The sequence below is a fragment of the Oncorhynchus nerka genome, linkage group LG3 (assembly GCF_034236695.1).
Source record: "Oncorhynchus nerka isolate Pitt River linkage group LG3, Oner_Uvic_2.0, whole genome shotgun sequence".
NCBI lineage: Eukaryota > Metazoa > Chordata > Actinopteri > Salmoniformes > Salmonidae > Oncorhynchus > Oncorhynchus nerka.
The window spans coordinates 37,883,529-37,906,873 of record NC_088398.1 but is presented as its reverse complement, the minus strand read 5'-3'; the positions used below and the strand labels follow the sequence as shown (position 1 = coordinate 37,906,873).

General features: G+C 42.8%; 1 protein-coding gene across 1 annotated transcript in view; it reads right to left on the bottom strand.

Annotated features, from left to right (window-relative positions):
* Window positions 1–7,417: 7,417 nt before the first annotated feature.
* LOC115107571 (tomoregulin-2) overlaps window positions 7,418–23,345 on the bottom strand; it is a 169,224-nt gene continuing 153,296 nt past the window's right edge. Inside the window, exons 6-10 of the mRNA XM_029630997.2 lie at window positions 15,657–15,805; window positions 14,610–14,669; window positions 14,167–14,293; window positions 10,517–10,675; window positions 7,418–7,764 (exon numbers count right to left, since the gene is read on the bottom strand). Of these exons, the coding sequence (XP_029486857.1) occupies window positions 7,668–7,764; window positions 10,517–10,675; window positions 14,167–14,293; window positions 14,610–14,669; window positions 15,657–15,805 (592 nt within the window). The 3' untranslated portion in view covers window positions 7,418–7,667. The remainder of the gene's footprint in view (window positions 7,765–10,516; window positions 10,676–14,166; window positions 14,294–14,609; window positions 14,670–15,656; window positions 15,806–23,345) is intronic.

The following is a 23,345-nucleotide window of genomic DNA, read 5'->3' as shown; positions in this document are numbered from 1 at the left end:
GCACACATGGGACAGAAATGATGGAAATGTAATGTTCAGTCAATTTTAATGGGTAGTGCAAGTCAATGGCAGTCAGTGCCGTTTCAGGACAAGTTTGTTTTTTCATGAACATGGCCTTTTTTCTATTACATTGTTCTATTACATTTTTCCCTTCTGTCATTGTGGGAAGTTGTATTTGTTAGGGCTACTATAGCCCTTGTAAGCTTCACAGTCGTTTTTGTTATTTCTTGTTTTGTTGGCGACATTTTAACAAATAAAATAAAATGTACGCTGACCACTCTGCACCCTGGTCTTCCTTGAACGACGGCCGTAACACAGGTTGTGAGAAAATGTTGAGGTGCCTTGCACACTCTTGCCTGCATCTAGCTGATATAGGGGGTAATCATTCGTTTCTATTGGACAAATTCAGGTATGTTTATCTTGTTTTATTCCGTTTAAGAAAAGTTTTTCAACAGAATCAGCAGAATAAATACACCCCTGATCACACGTAAACACAGTTCACTTTCATAACAGGCACGTTGTATTCCTTCTCACATCTATTTGCTCTCCGCCTCTCATCTTTTCCCTTTGTCGCTTGTGGACATCAATGCACAACACATCAGTTGTGTGACCAGGGGAAAGCCAAGGCTTGTTCCAAGCCAAGCCATATCATAACTGCTACACACAGCTTACATTGTCGTTACCGTATTAGCTAAAGTAACATCATAGTCAATATAGCTAATGGAACTAACGCATTAGTAAACCTGCTATAATCATGCAGTAACGTTACAGTGTACAGTCAGTAAGCAGTTTACCACTTACAGTGGTGGGCCTCGATGGAAATAAATTAGTAAAACCAAAAGCTTACCTTGACTTGGAAGAGTTCCAGTGTTGTGTTGGATAGTCATAGCCAGCTAGCTAACATATCATCCCTCTGTTTGAGCAGAGTGTTTGAGTAGGCTAAACTAGCTAGCTGCATTTGCTAGATAATAATCATGCAGTAAGTAAAAACTGAAAGTGAAAAAAATGATTACATCTCTCTCTGTATCTCTCTTCCTTCTCCTTCATTTTGGAAGAAATGAATTTGTTCAACTATTGTCTTTATGTTTGAGTCAACTACTTACCACATTTTATATACTGCAGTGCTAGCTAGCTGTATCTTTTGCTTTCAGGACTAGATTTATGCTCTGATCCTTTGATTGGGTGGACAAACTGTCAGTTCATGCTTTCAAGGGCTCTGATAGGTTGGAGGACGTCGTTTGTTGTCCTCCAACCTGTCACAAATACTGGGAAAGTCTATGGAAGGGGGTGAGAACGGTAATTTACAGTACTATAGGGTACCACATCAAAGGGCAATTTTGAAACAAACAAAAGAATTGTATAACACACAGGCAAATACTGACTGGTTTTTCAATGGAATGTATTTCCCATTCAAAGCCATAACCACCATGACTAAATCCCTGTTTGTACCTGATACTAACATGCGTCCTTTGTCCTGATCTTGTCCACATTCTAATTGTGCCTACATTTTCAGAAATGCATCTACACATGGTCATAAAATGTCTCTTATCTGTCCACTTGGTCCATATTGTGACCATCTCTCCCTTGTATGCAAATTATTTGAGAGATATTTTTTCAAACTAATATTCATAAATACAATATTGATGGCCTGAGTCAATGGTGACATCTGTTAATGATTTTAGAGGGCTGGATAATGATGATTTAAAAGATTTTACCGGATACTTCCGGCGCCGACAGAGATGGCCGCCTCGCTTCGCGTTCCTAGGAAACTATACAGTTTTCTGTTTTTTTACGTGTTATTTCTTACATTGGTACCCCAGGTAATCTTAGGTTTCATTACATGCAGTCGGGAAGAACTGCTGAATATAAGAGCAACGTCAACTCACCATCAGTACGACCAGGAATATGACTTTCCCGAAGCGGATCCTGTGTTCTGCCTTCCACCCAGGACAACGGAATGGATCCCATTCTGCGACCCAAAACAAAGACCTCGTAAAAGAGGGAAATGTAGCGGTCTTCTGGTCAGGCTCCAGAGACGGGCACATCGTAGCACACTACTCACCAATGTCCAGTCTCTTGACAACAAGGTTGATGAAATCCGAGCAAGGGTAGCATTCCAGAGGGACATCAGAGACTGTAAAGTTCTTTGCTTCACAGAAACATGGCTCACTCGAGAGACGCTAACGGAATTGGTGCAGCCAGCTGGTTTCTTAACGCATCGCGCCGACAGAAACAAACATCTTTCTGGTAAGAAGAGGGGCGGGGGCGTATGCCTTATGATTAACGAGACGTGGTGTGACCACAACAACATACAGGAACTCAAGTCCTTCTGTTCACCTGAATTAGAATTCCTCACAATCAAATGTCGTCTGCATTATCTACCAAGGGAATTCTCTTCGATTATAATCACAGCTGTATATAATTCCCCCCCAAGCAGACACATCGATGGTCCTGAACTAACTTTATTTGACTCTTTGCAAACTGGAAACCACATATCCTGAGGCTGCATTCATTGTAGCTGGGGATTTTAACAAGGCTAATCTGAAAACAAGACTCCCTAAATTGTATCTGCATATCGATTGCGCAACCAGGGCTGGTAAAACCTTGGATCATTGCTATTCTAACTTCCGAGGCGCATATAAGGCCCTCGCCCGCCCTTCTTTCGGAAAAGCTCACCACGACTCAATTTTGTTGCTTCCTGCCTACAGAGAGAAACTAAAACAAGAAGCTCCCGTGCTCAGGTCTGTTCAACGCTGGTCCGACCAATCTGATTCCACGCTTCAAGACTGCTTCTTTGACGTGGATTGGGATATGTTCCGCATTGCGTCCAACAACAACATTGACGAATACGCTGTTTCGGTGAGCGAGTTCATTAGAAAGTGCATTGATGATGTCGTTCCCATAGCAACGATTAAAACATTTCCAAACCAGAAACCGTGGATTGATGGCAGCATTCGCGTGAAACTGAAAGCACGAACCACTGGTTTTAACCAGGGAAAGGTGACCGGAAACATGACCGAATACAAACAGTGTAGCTATTCCCTCCGCAAGGCAATCAAACAAGCTAAGCGTCAGTATAGAGACAAAGTAGAGTCACAATTCAACGGCACAGACACAAGAGGTATGTGGCAGGGTCTACAGTCAATCACAGATTACAAAAAGAAAACCAGCCCCGTCACGGACCAGGATGTCTTGCTCCCAGGCAGACTAAATAACTTTTTTACCCCCTTTGAGGACGATACAGTGCCACTGACACGGCCAGCTACCAAAACCTGCGGACTCTCCTTCACTGCAGCAGACGTGAGGAAAACATTTAAACGTGTTGACCCTCGCAAGGCTGCAGGCCCAGACGGCATCCCCAGCCGCGTCCTCAGGGAATGCGCAGACCAGCTGGCTGGTGTGTTTACGGACATATTCAATCAATCCTTATCCCAGTCTGCTGTTCCCATATGCTTCAAGAGTGCCACCATTGTCCCTGTTTCCAAGAAAGCTAAGGTAACTGAGCTAAACTAGACTACTCACTTCCGTCATCATGAAGTGCTTTGAGAGACTAGTCAAGGACCATATCACCTCCACCCTACCTGACACCCTAGACCCACTCCAATTTGCTTACCGTCCAAATAGGTCCACAGACGATGCAATCTCAACCACATTGCACACTGCCCTAACCCATCTGGACAAGAGGAATACCTATGTGAGAATGCTGTTCATCGACTACAGCTCAGCATTTAACACCATAGTACCCTCCAAACTCGTCATCAAGTTCGAGACCCTGGGTCTCGACCCCGCCCTGTGCAACTGGGTACTGGACTTCCTGACGGGCCGCCCCCAGGTGGTGAGGGTAGGTAACAGCATCTCCACCCCACTGAACCTCAACACCCCCACAAGGGTGCGTTCTGAGCCCTTTCCTGTACTCCCTGTTCACCCATGACTGCGTGGCCATGCACGCCTCCAACTCAATCATCAAGTTTGCGGACGACACAACAGTGGTAGGCTTGATTACCAACAACGACGAGACGGCCTACAGGGAGGAGGTGAGGGCCCTCGGAGTGTGGTGTCAGGAAAATAACCTCACACTCAACGTCAACAAAACAAAGGAGATGATTGTGGACTTCAAGAAACAGCAGAGGGAGCACCCCCCTATCCACATCGATGGGACAGTAGTGGAGAGGGTAGTAAGTTTTAAGTTCCTCGGCGTACACATCACAGACAAACTGAATTGGTCCACCCACACAGACAGCGTTGTGAAGAAGGCGCAGCAGCGCCTCTTCAACCTCAAGAGGCTGAAGAAATTTGGCTTGTCACCAAAAGCACTCACAAACTTCTACAGATGCACAATCGAGAGCATCCTGTCGGGCTGTATCACCGCCTGGTACGGCAACTGCTCCGCCCACAACCGTAAGGCTCTCCAGAGGGTAGCATCAACGGGGGGAAACTACCTGCCCTCCAGGACACCTACACCACCCGATGTCACAGGAAGGCCATAAAGATCATCAAAGGACAACAACCACCCGAGCCACTGCCTGTTCACCCCGCTATCATCCAGAAGGCGAGGTCAGTACAGGTGCATCAAAGCAGGGACCGAGAGACTGAAACACAGCTTCTAGCTCAAGGCCATCAGACTGTTAAACAGCCACCACTAACATTGAGTGGCTGCTGCCACCACACTGACTCAACTCCAGCCAATTTAATAATGGGAATGGATGGAAATTGATGTAAAATATATCACTAGCCACTTTAAACAATGCTACTTAATATAATGTTTACATACCCTACATTACTCATCTCATATGTATATGTATATACTGTACCGTATATCATCTACTGCATCATTATGTAATACATGTATCACTAGCCACTTTAAACTATGCCACTTTGTTTACATACCCTACATTACTCATCTCATATGTATATACTGTACTCGATACCATCTACTGCATCTTGCCGTTCTGTACCATTACTCATTCATATATCTTATGTACATATTCTTTATCCCTTTACACTTGTGTGTATAAGGTAGTAGTTTTGGAATTGTTAGGTTAGATTACTCGTTGGTTAATACTGCATTGTCGGAATTAGAAGCAAAAGCATTTCGCTACACTCGCATTAACATCTGCTAACCATGTGTATATAAATTTGATTTGATTTGACTGTCAAGATCTGTCTGATCCAGACACAATGCTTGCCTGATTACCTCTGGAGGTGTTCAGAAAGATCAGATCACAATCAGATAAAAATGCATTAATAGTCTACACCTGTCTTAAAATGTGGGCACAATCAGAATGTGGACAATTTCAGGACAAAGGACGCATGTTAGCACCATGTTTTATGCTGCTAAAATGTCGTGCTGCTGCCATGTTTTGTTGCAACTATGTTGTTGTCATGTTGTGTTGCTACCATACTGTATGTCTTAGGTCTCTCTTTATGTAGTGTTGTGTTGTCTCTCTTGTCGTGATGTGTTTAAAAAAAAAAGTTTTATCCCCAGTCCCCGCAGGAGGCTTTTTGCCTTTTGGTAAAGGCACATACCATGATAAAATCTCCCTATCCCTAAAATAGAATGTTAGGAACAATCCCATCCTATGTGTAAAATGCTACATTCCACGACAATCAGTACAATCAATAATTGATGTAACCTGTGAAGAGGACACACATCTAATTCAACACTGTTGACCTTCCTGAAATGAAAGCTAACAACATAAAGTTGTGGAATCCTGGTCCCGGAATGATAACATTCCCATTGCGCATATTTGGTCGCGCATGCAGACATTCAGAGTTTCCTGCTCCTCCCTTACCCCCGATCTGAAAAAATTAGGGGAGAGGACAGGAAGAGAGGATTCCACACGCTCGGCTGTGGGGTGAACTGGGAAGTGCCTCCCCCCCTCACCCCTCCTCTCCGTTGTCTCAATCTCGGTGGAATTTGTGTGGAATCCTGTAGTCTGGCAGTGTAGCCTTTGGGTGACCCTGACATTGACCACAACTCCTCCTGGTCAGCTCAGTTCAACTGTAAACATAACAGAACCTGGCCAGTGAGACCATATTGAAAATGTCTTGTCAGTCGTGTGTACAATTCAAAATTAAAGACTTTTCAACTTACCTGTATGGTATTTTAAATCTGTCAGCTGGACATGTGTTTAAAATTTGTGTGTGTGTGTGTGTACCAGTGAAGGCTGCTGAGATGGCTCATAAAATTGTATGGAACGCCACAAATGGAATGGCATAAACCATGTGTTTTATGTATTTGATACCATTCCACTGATTTCTCTCCAGCCATTACCACGAGCCCGTCCTCCCCAATATATGTGCCACCAATCTCCTGTGTTGTGGATGTGTTTAGCTATATTTGCGGGGAGCCTAAACCAAAAAAAAGGGAGTTTAGGGTTAAGGTTAGAATTAGTGTCAGGGTTAGGGGTTAAAGGTTTGTGTTATAAGTTAGGGTTAAATTAGTTTTTCGGGTTAAGGATAGGTAAGGGTTAGGTTAAGGATATGATTTTATAATAACTTGTGTCCTCCCACAAGGTTAAATAAGTCTGTATGTTTGTGTGTGTACGTGTGTGTGTACGCGCGCGCGCACGTGTGTGTGTGTGTGTAGAAAAGACATCACCTGCCAATAGCACATAATTGGCAAGGTACTGATACTGTAACTCAGTTACTGTAACTCAGTTTTCTTTTAGTGGGGTAGACATATGGTAAAATAGCACATCCTTGTCTCAAGTCAGCTCCTCACCATCAATTATGGCCTTCAAGGTCCAAAGTTGTGGAAAGTTCCGATAGAAATATCTTATGTAGAACAAACATGCTTCTCTGACATTTAGAATAAAGAGTCATCATGTATCAACTGTAAGACAAATGTCATGACATTTCTATCTTCAATGTTCCACAACGCTGAAGCTCAGGTTTTCTTTTTCTATCTGATAGTTAATTGATCAACTAATTTCACTGATTGCTGGGAAGTTCACTCACCTGCGGCCCACTAGGCCCTGAATTGATGATAGATCCAAAAGTAAAGATCTGAAAATACACATTTCATCTCAGACAAATGTACCTGTTGTCTCTTTCCTCTTAAGAATTCATTTTTTCCTCTTGAGAGTGACGTTATCTTAACCATAAATGTGAGAATCAACACTCGACAGCAATATTGTAGATCGGCCAAGGTCACTTTTCATGATATAAATTATTTATTTACATTACAGAAAAAAGACCCCACCAAGACAATGTAATAACTATTGGAAATAGACCCAGTAATACATAACCAAACAGAGCTGTACTGTAGTACCATAGATTCCTCTTAGTGACCTATACCACAGGTGCAAGGCATCACGTGTAGACCCCCTCCCGCCCCAACCCCCTATTGGTTCTACCCCTAAAAACAACCAACATTCCCCCACGAACATCAGCTAGCCCACATCTATAGCCCCCCCATTGTTTCCCCCCATTCCCCATTGTTCAATTCCTCATGATCGGGGTCGGCGAGTTGGGGATTGCGCGACCTCCTAGATGCCGATCTAAGGTCAGTTTTGTCCCCCTCCCACCACCCACTCCCTTATAGTTAAATCAGGTTGGGATTGTAGGAAAGAAGGGTAAAGCTGATCCTAGATCTGTGTCTATGGTGCAATTTGGACCCAGAGCAGAGCGGGTCTTAGGGTTTCCCCCATTGTGGGGAGGCTCAGTCAGATGAGGCGGGTGGAGGCGCGCATGGTGTTCTCTGAGCTGTAGTGGGTGGCGTTCTGCTTCTGCCGATTGACCCTGTTGCTCCGCGGGCACTTCCTGTCCAGACAGGAAGTGGAGTAGAGGACAGGAGAGGAGAGAGATAGATAAAGAGAGAGACAGAGAGACAGAGACAGAATGCTATGTAATTTGCCCTATGTTCAGTATCCAAGGCCTTGATGGTGAAACTCATTATTTTTTTTTTCATTATAAAGAAATTGTTCTTATTTATTGAACCCCAGTTGGTTTATTAGCTGGATTCTTCATATACTTGAAGATACACTAATAAGCCAAGAAGGGCATTGGATTGCTTTAGAAATGCTTGTTATAAAAATAAGATAGCTTTCATTGCCACCTAGTGGAGTGGTTAATGACATGCATATGTCCATAGAGAGAAGTGAGAAGTCTAAATAAAAGCTGATCTGTCAACAATATATTACTACCAGATAGCACTTGTTCAATCCAAATAAATAAATCAAGTGGAAGAAATTTGCTAAGTTATTGGCTCAGCCCAGTCAAAACTGTTCGCTGCTCTGGCCCCCCAATGGTGGAACAAACTCCCTCACGACGCCAGGACAGCGGAGTCAATCACCACCTTCCGGAGACACCTGAAACCCCACCTCTTTAAGGAATACCTAGGATAGGATAAAGTAATCCCTCTCACCCCCCCCACCCCTTAAAAGATTTAGATGCACTACTGTTCCACTGGATGTCATAAGGTGAATGCACCAATTTGTAAGTCGCTCTGGATAAGAGCGTCTGCTAAATGACTTAAATGTAAATGTAATGTTAAATGTAATGTAAATGTAAGAATCTAAAGGACAATGTTCCCTTTAACTGTAGTTAAAGGACTTCAATTTTTTAACAAAAGATGACTTGTAATGCATTGTATTTAGGGCTGTAAAACTAATAAAATGTTAAAAATCCAATGAACTCGCAGGAGTTGCAAAAATATTGCTTAAAGTGAGCTGTAATTAAGATGTTTCATACAAGAAAACAGAAATCCTGATGTCTTGATTTTGTCTAATGTAATGGTTAACAAAATTGGGTAAATTGAGAAAGAACACTTTATTTAACCTCAATGTCTATATATATTATGTATTTTGGATGTTTTTTGTGTTTTTTTCAACGCTTTCAGACAATTTGATTAATGGTGGATTTTGATTTCTTCCACTAAAATTACAAAAGATTAACTTGAGTTTAATGATTAACAGCCCTAATTATATTGCAACTCCTGTTGATTTTTCTACTTCTTTGATACATATGAAATGGTTGGAGCTATTATGTACTTATTCAAAATATTCTGTACCACGTTCTATAATCTATAATGCTGTAAAACTAATACCCCTAGGGATTAATGATGCAAACCATTAAAAGCAGAATTCAGCAATTAACAAAAATTTGATTAAGCAGCATGGAATGGAGAACCTAGGGAGGATCCATTCCCATAATGAGGCACAACTTTGTCTATACACTTTTAACAAGAGGCTTTATAAATGAATGGTTATGTTATATATTCTTCCCGAAATACATAGATTGGTCTTCTGCCTATTCTTTTGAAGATGTTTATCAACTGTACACATAGTATTTTCAATAATAATAAATTATAATATATTAAATGATATTTCTGCATTTAGAATACGGGAGAATTATGGGGGTGAGGGTGCTAAATAAATCCAAATGTACTAAAGGTAGAGAGTCGTAAAATGTGTGTGTGTGTGTCGTTTGCTATAGAAGCGATGTGAATTTGTTTAAACTGCATTGAATTCAGAGGTTTACAGGGAAATAAATTAATGTAATTGAGCTTCACAGACAGTCCGTATCTTTCTATCACACTTCTCTCTCTCTCTCTCATTCTCCGACTCGCCCTCTTCCTTTTCCATATCTCAGTCTCCTTTTCTCTGTCTCTCTCTTTCGGGCTCCATCTGTCTTACTCCCTCTAATTCTTTCACTCTCTTCTAATGTCTCCTCATTCATTTTCTGTTTCTCATTTTTCTCTTTATCTATCATTGATCTTTCTCTTTCACTCTCTCCCCCGTTCTCTCTCTTATTTCTACCTCTGTTTCTCCCTCTCTATTTGGAGGAGTTTCATCTTGGTGAAAGCTTTAAAATTTTTATTAAATGTCATGTTTTGCATAGGTCAGCCTAGGGGCGGAAGGCTGCTGACTGAGTGGCTGAGTGGCAGGGTGTGTGTGGATTGTGTGTGTGTGTGTGTGTGTGTGTGTGTGTGTGTGTGTGTGTGTGTGTGTGTGTGAGAGAGAGAGTGTGCACAGTGGGAGCAGAGTTCTTCTCCATCCTCCCTGTGGTGCGAGAGGTAAACAAGATGACCTTTCTGCATTCCCTCCACAGCACCTGAACGTAACCCCCTATGATTGCACTCCCTCTCATCATGACATCCCCAATGTGGAAAATTTATCTCTGTTTGTGTATGTACTGTATACAGTCCTCTGTGGGAGTAGGTGGGCATGCATTCGTGTATAATGTAATGAGGTAATGTAATCTGTTTCCTGTCTCATGGATAGCAGTATGAATATTAGGATGCAATTGCTTTGGGCAAGTGTTTGTGTGTGTGTGTGTGTGTATGCACAGCATGTGAAAGTATACGCATAATGGTTGTGTAATGTAGTGGTTCTCAAACTCCTTTGGTTACTCAACCCCCAATCACCCCCTGTGGATGGCCACACTATGCGTGCTCACACAAGTGTGTGTGCGTGTGTTTGCACAATGTGGTTGTGTATGTGTGCACATGCATGTGTATGCGTGTGTATACTGTATGTGTGTGCATGTGTGTGTGTTTGTGTGTGTGTCCTACCTGGTAATACAGAGTACCACCACACAGATGATGGCCACCTGCAGAGCTCCGATGATGGAGGCGATGAGGACGTAGCGCAGCTTGCCAGAGCCGGGGACCACGTAGAGCACATTGAACTCCTTAGTGTCACAATGGGGCCCGCTGAAGCCTGAGTGACAGCTGACACACACACACACATTTACACACACACACACACACACACACACACACACACACACACACACACACACACACACACACACACACACAGGTTGATGTTAGTTTGTGTACATGTATGTGTGTGTGTTTTGTGCATGCGTGCGTGTTGAGGTCACCATAGTTTACAGGCTAATGTGTTTCTGAGGTTACAGGTGTGTGTGTCTTTAGACTGTATGTGTTTGAAGTAACTGTATACTCCTGTTTATACCTGCTGCTAACATGCATCCTCTGTCCTGATTGTGTTCACATCCTGATTGTGCCCACATTTTTAGACAAGTGTAGACGATCAAAAGACACATTGTGATCAGATCTTTCTGACCACCTCCGGAGGTAATCAGGCACACATTATGTACGGATATATAAGTGTAGATGGATCTGGACAGTGAAACCATTGAAATCCTCATTATTCCGCCCTCTAAAATCATTGACAGGTGGCACGATTGACTAATGACAAGAAATAAATATAATTTTTTAAAGAAAATTGATCAAATTATTTGCATATAGGGAGGTACCAGGAAATCTGGTCACAATTTCGAACACAGTGGGCGGATGAGAGACACATTTTAATGCCACCTGTAGACGCATATCTGATAATGTGGGCACAATCAGAATGTAGGCAAGATTAGGACCAAGGATCAAGTTAGTGCCAGGTATAAACAAGGCTGTGTGTGTGTGTGTGTGTGTGTGTAGGAGTTATCTAGAGGACCACTGTCTCTGTGGGCCTGGTCTAAAAGCGGTACAATTTAAATCAGTCTATCCTTCTCTCTCTTTCTCTGGGGAGGTCATTACCTACCAACACCTGCATCACCCTGCTCTGCACACACACACACACACACACACACACACACACACACACACACACACACACACACACACACACACACACACACACCCTATGTTCGCTATGCCAGAAGAAACGAGTCAGTGGGACACAGTCAGTCTACTCTTGCATCCCCTCAACCTTCTCTACTTGTCTCTTTCTCCTTCTATATCTCTCTCTCCTTCTATATCTCTTTCCTTCTATCTCTCTCTCTCTCGATCATTCTATATATTTCTCTCTCTCCTTCTATATATCCCTCTCTCTCCTATCTCTGTCTCTCTAATTTTCTCAAAACCACCCCTCTCTCCTGTCGATCTCCCCTTTCCTTTCCCTTCCCTTCCCTTCCTTTTTCCTTTTCTCTTTCCTCACATCTCTTTCACCATAATGCAGTGGACTGGTGTACTGAGAGCCAACTCCCAGTCTTCTCACAGTAATGTCAAAGGAGAGTTACAAGTGGTCCCTAGACACTGATCTAAGATCAGTTTGGCAAATTGCTCCCCAATGGTTAAAATTAGGAATCAGCATTTGGAAACACTGATCCTAGATCAGCGGTTGAAAAGATAATCTTCCACCTCAAACCTTGAAGATGTATTTATTTATTATTATTTATTATTTCACCTTTATTTAACCAGGTAGGCCAGTTGAGAGCAAGTTCTAATTTACAACTGTGACCTGGCCAAAATAAAGCAAAGCAGTGTAACACAGAGTTACACATGGGATAAACAAATGTACAGTCAATAACACAATAGAAAAATGTGTATACAGTGTGTGCAAATGAAGTAAGGAGGTAAGGCAATATATAGGCCAATAGTGGCAAAGTTCAAATTTAGCAATTTACACTGGAGTTATATATGTGCAGATGAGGATGTGCAAGTAGAAATACTGGTGTTCAAAAGAGCAGAAAAACTAAAACAAATATGGGATGAGGTAGGTAGTTGGTTGGATGCACTATTTACATATGGGCTGTGTACAGCTGCAGCGATCAGTAAGCTGCTCTGACAGCCGATGCTTAAAGTTAGTGAGGGAGATATAAGTCTACAGCTTCAGTGATTTTTTCACTTCGTTCCAGTCATTGGCAGCAGAGAACTGGAAGGAAAGGCGGCCAAAGAGGTGTTGGCTTTGGGGATGACCAGTGAAATATACCTGCTGAAGCGCCTGCTATGGTTGGGTGTTGCTATGGTGACCAGTGAGCTGAGATAAGGCAGAGCTTTACCTAGCAAAGACCTATAGATGACCTGGAACCAGTGGGTTTGGCGACGAATATGTAGCGAGGACGAGCCAACGAGAGCATACAGGTCGCAGTGGTGGGTAGTATATGGGGCTTTGGTGACAAACGGATGGCACTGTGAGTGTTGGAGGCTATTTTGTAAATGACATTGCCAAAGTCAAGGATCGGTAGGATAGTCCGTTTTACGAGGGTATGTTTGGCAGCATAAGTGAAGGAGGCTTTGTTACCAAATAGGAAGCTGATTCTAGATTTAATTTTGGATTGGAGATGCTTAATGTCAGTCTGGAAGGAGAGTTTACAGTCTAGCCAGACACCTAGGTATTTATAGTTGTCCACATATTCTAAGTCAGAAACATCCAGAGTAGTGATGCTAGTCGGGCGGGCAGGTGCGGGCAGCGATCGGTTGAAGAGCATGTATTTAGTTTTACTTGCATTTAAAAGCAGTTGGAGGCCAAGGAAGCAGTGTTGTATGGCGTTGAAGCTCATTTGGAGGTTTGTTAATGCAGTGTCCAAAAAAGGGCCAGGTGTATACAGAATGGTGTCGTCTGCGTAGGGGTGATCAAAGAATCACCCGCAGCAAGAGCGAATTCATTGATATATACAGAGAAAATAGTCAGCCCGAGAATTAAACCGTGTGGCAACCCAATAGACACTGCCAGAGGTCTAGACAAACAGGACCTCTGATTTGACACACTGCACTCTATCTGAGAAGTAGTTAGTGAACCAGGCGAGGTAGTCATTAGAGAAACCAAGGCTGTTGAGTCTGCTGATAGAATACGGTATTTGACAGAGTCGAAAGCCTTGGCCAGGTCGAGGAAGACGGCTGCACAGTACTGTCTTTTATCGATGGCGGATTATTAAGCGCCTCAGATTAAGAGTGCTGATCTAGGATCAGGTCTCCCTCTGTCCACGTAATCCTATTCATTTGGATCTAAAAGGCAAAACTGATCCTAAATCAACATTCCCATTCATCAAAACACTACCGCCTCCATACAACAGAGGGTGCCAGAGACCTTCACCAATTTTCCCCATACAAGTTCACTATGACCACTATTCAGTATTCAGGGCCTGTAGGCTTGAAGAGCTACGGGTTTAGAGCCGTGTTGCTGTGAGGGGAGAGATGAGCAGAGGCTAAAGCCCTGTGACTGTGACCGCAGCACAACCCCACTGACCTCACAGGTTAATGGGCTTGGTCTGCCCACAGGCTTATTACTCAGCCAGAGAGCTCGAAGGGGCACAGGTGATCATGGGTGTGTGTGTGTGTGTGTGTGTGTGTGTGTGTGTGTGGTGTGTGTGTGTGGGGGATTGAGGTTGTGTGTGTCAGTATGTGATGGTATGTGTCCTGTGTGTATGTGTGTGTCAGTATGGCTCTTTGTGTGTGTGTGTGTGTGTGTGTGTGTGTACCTGCAGGACGGCACAGACATTATGTTGGGGTATTCACACTCTCCGTGGACACAGTAGTTCTTGTAGTGCTCGGGACAGGGAATATACAACCCTATGGCCACCTCTCCTCTCTGGTCCGGCTTCTCTTCTACACACACACACACACACACACACACACACACACACACACACACACACACACATCACACATCACACACATTCACACACAAAGTACAGAGCACAGAAGCAGTGAATGCCAGGGATAAAAAAAAATATAGGATTGAAAGGGTAAAGGTGAGTCTCACTAATTTAGCATAATAGCGTAATTGCTGTCAATGACATTTATGAGCACTTAAGCACTGTGTGCATTACTTTTTTCAAAAGTGCCAAGTGGAATACACCCTAAGATGTCTAGTCCTGTCTGCTATCATTCACAGACCTGATACACACACACGTGCACCTACCTGAGTAGTCTTTCCTGGCATAGTGTCCGTCTCCGGCTTTGGTCCCTGTCATGATGTCACCTGAGAAGGTAGTCAGAGTAAGAGTGCTGATTAAGACCTCTTGCATACAAGGTCAAACCTTGTACAGTATGTCTATTCTTGATCTAACAGGGAAAACAGATCCTCAATCAGCACTATGAGTCATGCTAAAGACAAAATGACAGGCTAAAACACAAAAATTACCTTGAACCAGTAGCTAGGGTAGTAAAAGTACTTCACTTCGTAGTTTCTTTCTAATTTCTTTCACCAATTCTCTCGTCTACGAGTGTGTCAAGTGTGGTTTACAATATTTAAAAAGAAAATGATTATAATAATAACTCTATAAAACAAAACAAAAATAATTACTTAAAATGTTCTAACAATATGTAGAGCATATATTTAGAGTATTGAGTGTTATAGGATCATGATTTATCCTATTCAAATAATCCAAACCAAAGGTTGGAATGCTGGATAACTGTTATAAAACCTTCCATACAATATAATACTATCTTTATTGATCCATTTGAAAATATGTATTTCTTGCTGTCACAGAATTGCTGTGCTCCATTCAAACAAGAAGAAAAATATAGATTCTTGGTGAATGGGTTGCTGTTATAAAAAAGATAATGATGGTGTTTTGTTGACGTGGTTATGTTGTATTGCTTTGACCTGGATTGATTGTTGGTCAAATTAAAATGATAAAGGTCCCAATTCAATTGAGTTGCTGATAAAGTATTCAAGGACAAATATGGCTCCACGTCAAAATTCTGTGAGAGGAGTTTTTGACAGTTGTAAGGAGTTTGAAACTTCCAAAACAGCACAAATATTCAGAATTAACTGGCAGTGCGGGTCTTCCTGTATCTTCAATTGATTGAACTGGGTCCTAAATGACTAAATATGAACATAGAAAGAGGTGAAGGAATAATAATAATAAGAAAACATTGGATTAACATAGTGCTTTTCAAAATGACAGCGTGTGTGTGTGAAGAAGAAAGAAAAAAAAGTTGTGTATAACAGTAGCTATATCACCTTGGCAGTGGCCCAGGTATTTAACCTCGATCCTCTCCTGCTTCTGACAAGACGCCTCCTTCACCTGGCAGGGGTTGTCATAGGAACGGCCATCTGAGGCGCAAACCGGGTTGAAGCTGATGTGGGAGCAGTCAATGTTACACACGCACCTGCCACAAAAAATGATGGGACACATCAAATAAAGAAGACAGTGATGGAGAATTGTAGTTGTAATTATTCAGTGAATCGCTGTTGTTGAGTGTAGTAGTCTATTGTGTTAAAACATTTTTTACAGTAACTGTCAAGAGTTTGGACACACCTACCCATTCAAGGGTTTTTCTTGATTTTTGACTATTTTATACATTGTAGAATAATAGTGAAGACATCAAAACTGTTAAATAACACATATGGAATCATGTAGTAAGCAAGAGAGTGTTAAACTAATCAAAATATATTTGATATTTGATTATATTTGATATTTGATATTCTGATTCGTCAAAGTAGCCACCATTTGCCTTGATGACAGCTTTGCACACTATTGAGTCTGTCAACCAGCGTCATGAGGAATGCTTTTCCAACAGTCTTGAGTAGGAGTTCCCACATATGCTAAGCACTTGTTGGCTGCTTTTCCTTCACTCTACGGTCCAATTCATCCCAAACCATCTCTATTGGGTTGAAGTCGGGTGATTGTGGAGGCCAGGTCATCTGATGCAGCACTAAATCAATCTTCTTCTTGGTCAAATAGCCCTTACACAGCCTGGAGGTGTGTATTGGGTCCTTGTCCTGTTGAAAAAACAAATGATAGTCCCACAAAGTGCAAAACAGATTGGAGGGCATATCGCTGCACAATGCTGTGGTAGCCATGCTGGTTAAGTGTGCCTTGAATTCTAAATAAATCACAGACAGTGTCACCAGCAAAGCACCCCCACGCCATCACACCTCCTCCTCCATGCTTCACGGTGGGAACCACACATGCAGAGATATCTCACATTTGGACTCATCAGACCAAAGGACAGCTTTACACCGGTCTAATGTCCATTGCTCGTGTTTCTTGGCCCAAGCAAGATTCTTCTTCTTATTGGTGTCCTTTAGTAGTGGATTCTTTGCAGCAATTTCGACCATGAAGGCCTGATTCACGCATTCTCCTCTGAACAGTTGATGTTGAGATGTGTCTGTTACTGGAACTCTGTGAAGCATTTATTTGGGCTGCAGTTTAACCTCTTCAGTCGACCCTCTACTTTTTTGAACATTCTGTTAAAAATCGCGCAACATTTCAGCGCCCTGCTACTCATGCCAGGAATATAGTATATGCATTTGCTTAGTCTGTGTGGATAGAAAACACTCAGACGTTTAAAAAACTGGTTAAATCACTGCTGTGGCTTTACCAGAACGGCATTTACATCGAAAAGCACAGGAAAAACTGATCACTGAAAATGGGGAAAATATATCCATGCGCTACTTGAACCCATTGATAAACGTGAACCACAATTAATTGACTGAGGTTGCAGTACCTACAGCTTCCACAGGGTGTCTAGAGTCTTGTCATTTCCCTTCGAGTTTTTTCTTGGTCAAACACATACAGGACACCGTATCTAATCCGGTCTAGGACCGGATATTTTCGTTGAGTTTCTAGCCGGACATTTTTCCAGACGGACAGCTAATGATCTTTACATCGCCTCCTGATGAATTTTATCGCTTATTAATGTTTACTAATACCTAAAGTTGCATTACAAACGTATTTCGAAGTGTTTTGTGAAAGTTTATCGTCGACTTTTTGAATTTAAAAAAATGACGTTACGTTTTGAAACGATGTTTTTTTCGTTTATCACACAGTCTACATATAACGATATCTAGGCTTTATATGGACCGATTTAATCGAAATAAAGACCCAAATAGTGTTTATGGGACATCTAGGAGTGCCAACAAAGAAGATGGTGAAAGGTAATGAATGTTTTCTATTTTATTGTGCGGTTTGTGTAACGCCGAAATGCTAATTATTTTGTTTACGTCCCCTGTGGGTCTTTTGGGGTGTTGCATGCTATCAGATAATAGCTTCTCATGCTTTCGCCGAAAAGCATTTTAAAAATCTGACTTGTTGCCTGGATTCACAACGAGTGTAGCTTTAATTCGATACCCTGCATGTGTATTTTAATGAACTTTTGAGTTTTAACTAATACTATTAGCATTTAGCGTAGCGCATTTGCATTTCCAGAGGTCTAGTTGGGACGCAAGCGTCCCGGGTAGAAGCAACAGGTTAAGGTGCAGTTAACTCTAACAAACTTATCCTTTGCAGCAGAGGTAACTCTGGGTCTTCCTTTCCTGTGGCTGTCCTCATGGTCACATACAAGTGTTTAGCAGATGTTATTGCGAGTGTAACGAAATACTTGGGTTTCTAGCTCAAACAGTGCAGTAAAATCTAACATTTTCAGAACAATACACACAAATACACATATATTTGAATTTAATAGAATACAGCGTATACACTACTGTTCAAAAATGTGTGCTCATCTAGAAATGTCCTTGTTTTTGCACATTTTCTGTCCATTAAAATAACATAAAATTGATCAGAAATACAGTGTAGGAATTGTTAATATTGTAAATGACTATTGTAGCTGGAAAAAAACAAAGACGTACAGAGACGTACAAAGGCCCATTATCAGCAACCATCACTCCTGTGTTCCAATGGCACGTTGTGTTAGCTAATCCAAGTTTATAATTTTAAAAGGTTAATTGATCATTAGAAAACCCTTTTGCAATTATGTTAGCACAGCTGAAAACTGTAGTCGTGATTAAAGGAGCAATAAAACTGGCCCTCTTTAGACTAGTTGAGAATCTGGAGCTTCAGCATTTGTGGGTTTGATTACAGGCTCTAAATGGCCAGAAACAATTAACTCATCGGCCTATTCTTGTTCTGAGAAATGAAGGCTATTCCATGCGAGAAATTGTCAAGAAACTCAAGATCTCATACAACGCGGTGTACTACTCTCTTCACAGAACAGCTCAAACTGGCTCTAACCAGAATTGAAAGAGGAGTGGGAGGACCCGGTGCACACCTGAGCAAGAGGACAAGTACATTAGAGTGTCTAGTTTGAGAAACAGATGAAAGTCCTCAACTAGCAGCTTCATTAAATAGTACCCGCAAAACACCAGTCTCAACGTCAACAGTGAAGAGGTGATTCTGGGATGCTGGCCTTCTAGGCAGAGTTGCAAAGAAAAAAACATATCTCATACTGGCCAATAAAAAGAAAAGATTAAGATGGTCAAAAGAACACAGACACTGGACAGAGGAAGATTGGAAAAAAGTGTGTTCAGATCACAAAGAAGAACATTCTCCACCCTCTCCGAGTTGGGCATCTCCGGCGCGGCCCACGCTTGGATTGCGTCCTACCTGACAGGTCGCTCCTACCAGGTGGCGTGGCGAGAATCTGTCTCCTCACCACGCACTCTCACCACTGGCGTCCCCCAGGGCTCTGTTCTAGGCCCTCTCCTATTCTCGCTATACACCAAGTCACTTGGCTCTGTCATAACCTCACATGGTCTCTCCTATCATTGCTATGCAGACGACACACAATTAATCTTCTCCTTTCCCCCTTCTGATGACCAGGTGGCGAATCGCATCTCTGCATGTCTGGCAGACATATCAGTGTGGATGACGGATCACCACCTCAAGCTGAACCTCTGCAAGACGGAGCTGCTCTTCCTCCCGGGGAAGGACTGCCCGTTCCATGATCTCGCCATCACGGTTGACAACTCCATTGTGTCCTCCTCCCAGAGCGCTAAGAACCTTGGCGTGATCCTGGACAACACCCTGTCGTTCTCAACTAACATCAAGGCGGTGGCCCGTTCTTGTAGGTTCATGCTCTACAACATCCGCAGAGTACGACCCTGCCTCACACAGGAAGCAGCGCAGGTCCTAATCCAGGCACTTGTCATCTCCCGTCTGGATTACTGCAACTCGCTGTTGGCTGGGCTCCCTGCCTGTGCCATTAAACCCCTACAACTCATCCAGAACGCCGCAGCCCGTCTGGTGTTCAACCTTCCCAAGTTCTCTCACGTCACCCCGCTCCTCCGCTCTCTCCACTGGCTTCCAGTTGAAGCTCGCATCCGCTACAAGACCATGGTGCTTGCCTACGGAGCTGTGAGGGGAACGGCACCTCAGTACCTCCAGGCTCTGATCAGGCCCTACACCCAAACAAGGGCACTGCGTTCATCCACCTCTGGCCTGCTCGCCTCCCTACCACTGAGGAAGTACAGTTCCCGCGCAGCCCAGTCAAAACTGTTCGCTGCTCTGGCCCCCCAATGGTGGAACAAACTCCCTCACGACGCCAGGACAGCGGAGTCAATCACCACCTTCCGGAGACACCTGAAACCCCACCTCTTTCAGGAATACCTAGGATAGGATAAAGTAATACTTCTCACCCCCTTAAAAGATTTAGATGCACTATTGTAAAGTGGCTGTTCCACTGGATGTCTTAAGGTGAACGCAACAATTTGTAAGTCGCTCTGGATAAGAGCGTCTGCTAAATGACTTAAATGTAAATGTAAATGTAAACATGAGACACAGAAACATGAAAAGATGCTGGAGGAGTGCTTGACGCCATCTGTCAAGCATGGTGGAGGCAATGTGATGGTCTAGGGGTGCTTTGGTGATGGTAAAGTGGAACAGGGTAAAATGGATCTTGAAGAAGGAAGGCCATCACTCCATTTTGCAATGCCATGCCATACCAAATAAAATAAAATACAATTTTATTTGTCACATACACATGGTTATCAGATGTTAAAAGCGAGTGTAGCGAAATGCTTGAGTTCCTCCCAGCTGTATGTAATAAAACTTGAGATTTCCTGGGGTAACAATGTAATAATTAATACATAAAAACGAAATACTGCATAGTTTCCTAGGAATGCGAAGCGAGGCGGCCATCTCTGTCAGCGCCGGAAGTGCTCCCTGTGAACGGCGCTTAATTGGTGCCAATTTTCTCCCAGAACAGGACAATGACCTAAAGCACAGCTCCAAACTATGAAAGAACCATTTAGGGAAGAAGCAGTCAGCTGGTATTCTGTCTACAATGGAGTGGTCAGCACAGTCACCGGATCTCAACCCTATTGAGCTGTTGTAGGAGCGGCTTGATCGTATGGTACGTAGGAAGTGCCCATCAAGCCAATCCAAATTGTGGGAGGTGCTTCAGGAAGCATGGGTTGAAATTTCTTCAGATTACCTCAACAAATTGACAACTAGAATGCTAAAGGTCTGCAAGGCTGTAATTGCTGCAAATGGAAGATTCTTTTGACGAAAGCAAAACACAATTATTATTTCAAATAAAAATCATTATTTATAACCTTGTCAATGTCTTGACTATATTTCCTATTCATTTTGAATCTCATTTCATGTATGTTTTCATGGAAAACAAGGACATTTCTATGTGAACCCAAACTTTTGAAAGGTAGTGTACATTTGAGATCAGTAATGCAAATTATGTAAACATTATTAAAATGATCAGTGTTTCATTATTAAAGTGGCCAGTGATTTCAAGTCTATAGGGCAGCAGCCTCTACGGTGCTAGTGATGGCTATTTAACGGTCTGATGGCCTTGAGATAGAAGTTGTTTTTCAGGTCCCAGCTTTGATGCACCTGCACTGACCTTGCCTTCTGGATGATAGCGGCGATTCAGCCTGAATGGATGCTCTCAATTGTGCATCTGTAAAAGCTTGTGAGGGTTTTAGATGCCAAGACAAATTTCTTTAGCCTCCTGAAGTTCTGTGTGGGTGAACCATTTCAGTTTGTCAGTGATGTGTGCACCGAGGAACTTGAAGCTTTCCACCTTCTCCATTGCAGTCCTGTCGATGTGGATGGGGGGATGCTCCCTCTGCTGTTTCCTGAAGTCCACGATCAGCTCCCTTGTTTTGTTGATGTTGATAGAGAGGTTATTTTCCTGGCACCACATTGCCAGGGCCCTCACCTCCTTCCTGTATGCTGTTTCATAATGGTTGGTAATCATGCCAACTACTGTTGTCGTCTGCAAACTTGATAATTGGTGGTTGAACAGAGAGTACAGGAGGTGAGCACGCACTCTTGTGGAGGTGTTTTTTCCTACCTTCACCACCTGGGGGCGGCCCCTCAGGGCTTAATGAGCTTAATGATGAGCTTGGAGGAAACTATGGTGTTGAATGCTGAGCTATAGTCAATGAACAGCATTCTTACATAGGTATTACGCTTGTCCAGATGGGATAGGACAGTGTGCTGTGCAATTGCATCGTCTGTGGATCTATTGGGGCGGTAAGCAAATTGAAGTCGATCTAGGGTGTCAGTTAAGGTAGAGGTGATGTGATCCTTGACAATTCTCTCAAAACACTTAATGATGACAGAAGTGAGGGCAACTGGGCAATAGTCATTTGGTTCAGTTACCTTAGCTTTCTTGGGAACAGGAACAATGGTGGCCCTCTTGAAGCATGTGGGAACAGCAGACTGGGATAGGGAGAGATTGAATATGTCCGTAAACACTCCAGCCAGCCGGTCTGCACATGCTCTGAGGACGCGGCTGGGGATGTCATCTGGGCCGGCAGCCTTGCGAGGGTTAACACGTTTATATGTCTTACTCACACCGGCCACGGAGAAAGATAGCCCACAGTCCTTGGTAGGGGGCAGCGTCGGATGCACTGTGTTATCCTCAAAGCGGGCAAAGAAGTTGTTTAGCTTGTCCGAAAGCAAGACATCGGTGTCCGCACGACTTGCCTGGTTTTCCCTTTGTTGTCCGTGATTGTCTGTAGACCCTGCCACATACGTCTCGTGTCTGAGCTGTTGAATTGTGACTCCACTTTGTCTCTATACTGACGTTTTGCTTGTTTGATTGCCATAAGGAGGGAATAACTACACTGTTTGTATTCAGCCATATTCACAGTCACCTTGCCATGGTTAAATGTGGTGGTTTGCACTTTCAGTTTTGCGCTAATGCTGCCATCTATCCACTGTTTCTGGATGATAGCGCTTGATGGTGTTTGCGGCTGCACTTGAAGAAACGTTCATATTTCTTGAAATGTTCTGGATTGACTAACTTTTATGTCTCAAAGTAATAATGGACTGCCGTTTCTCTTTGCTTATTTGAGCTGTTCTTGCCATAATGTGGACTTGGTCTTTTACCAAATAGGGCTATCTTCTGTATACCACCCCTACCTTGTCACAACACAACTGATTGGCTCAAACGCATTAAGAAGGAGAGAAATTCCACCAATTAACTTTTAACAAGGCACACCTGTTAATTTAAATGCATTCCAGGTGACTACCTCATAAAACTAGTTGAGAGAATGTCAAGAGTGTGCAAAGCTGTCATTATCGCAAAGGGTGGCTACTTTGAAGTATCTCAAATACACTTTTTGGGTTACTACATGATTCCATGTGTTATTTCATAGTGTTGATGTCTTCACTATTATTCTAAAATGGAGAAAATAGTAAAAATACAGAAAGAAACTTGAAAGAGTAGGCGTGCCCAAACTTTTAACTGGTACTGTGGTAGTGTTTACCATTTTGTCCATGACTTTGACTTTATGTCTCAGAATGTCAGAAAGTGTTTGTGTGCATTTGAGCATGTGGAAGAGATTTATGAATGTTCTTCGCCCAGCAGACATCCCTCCAACCATACATGCTTTATCTATTCATTTGCTGGATGCAGAGTAGAGGTCGACCGATTAATCGGAATGGCTAATTAATTAGGGCCG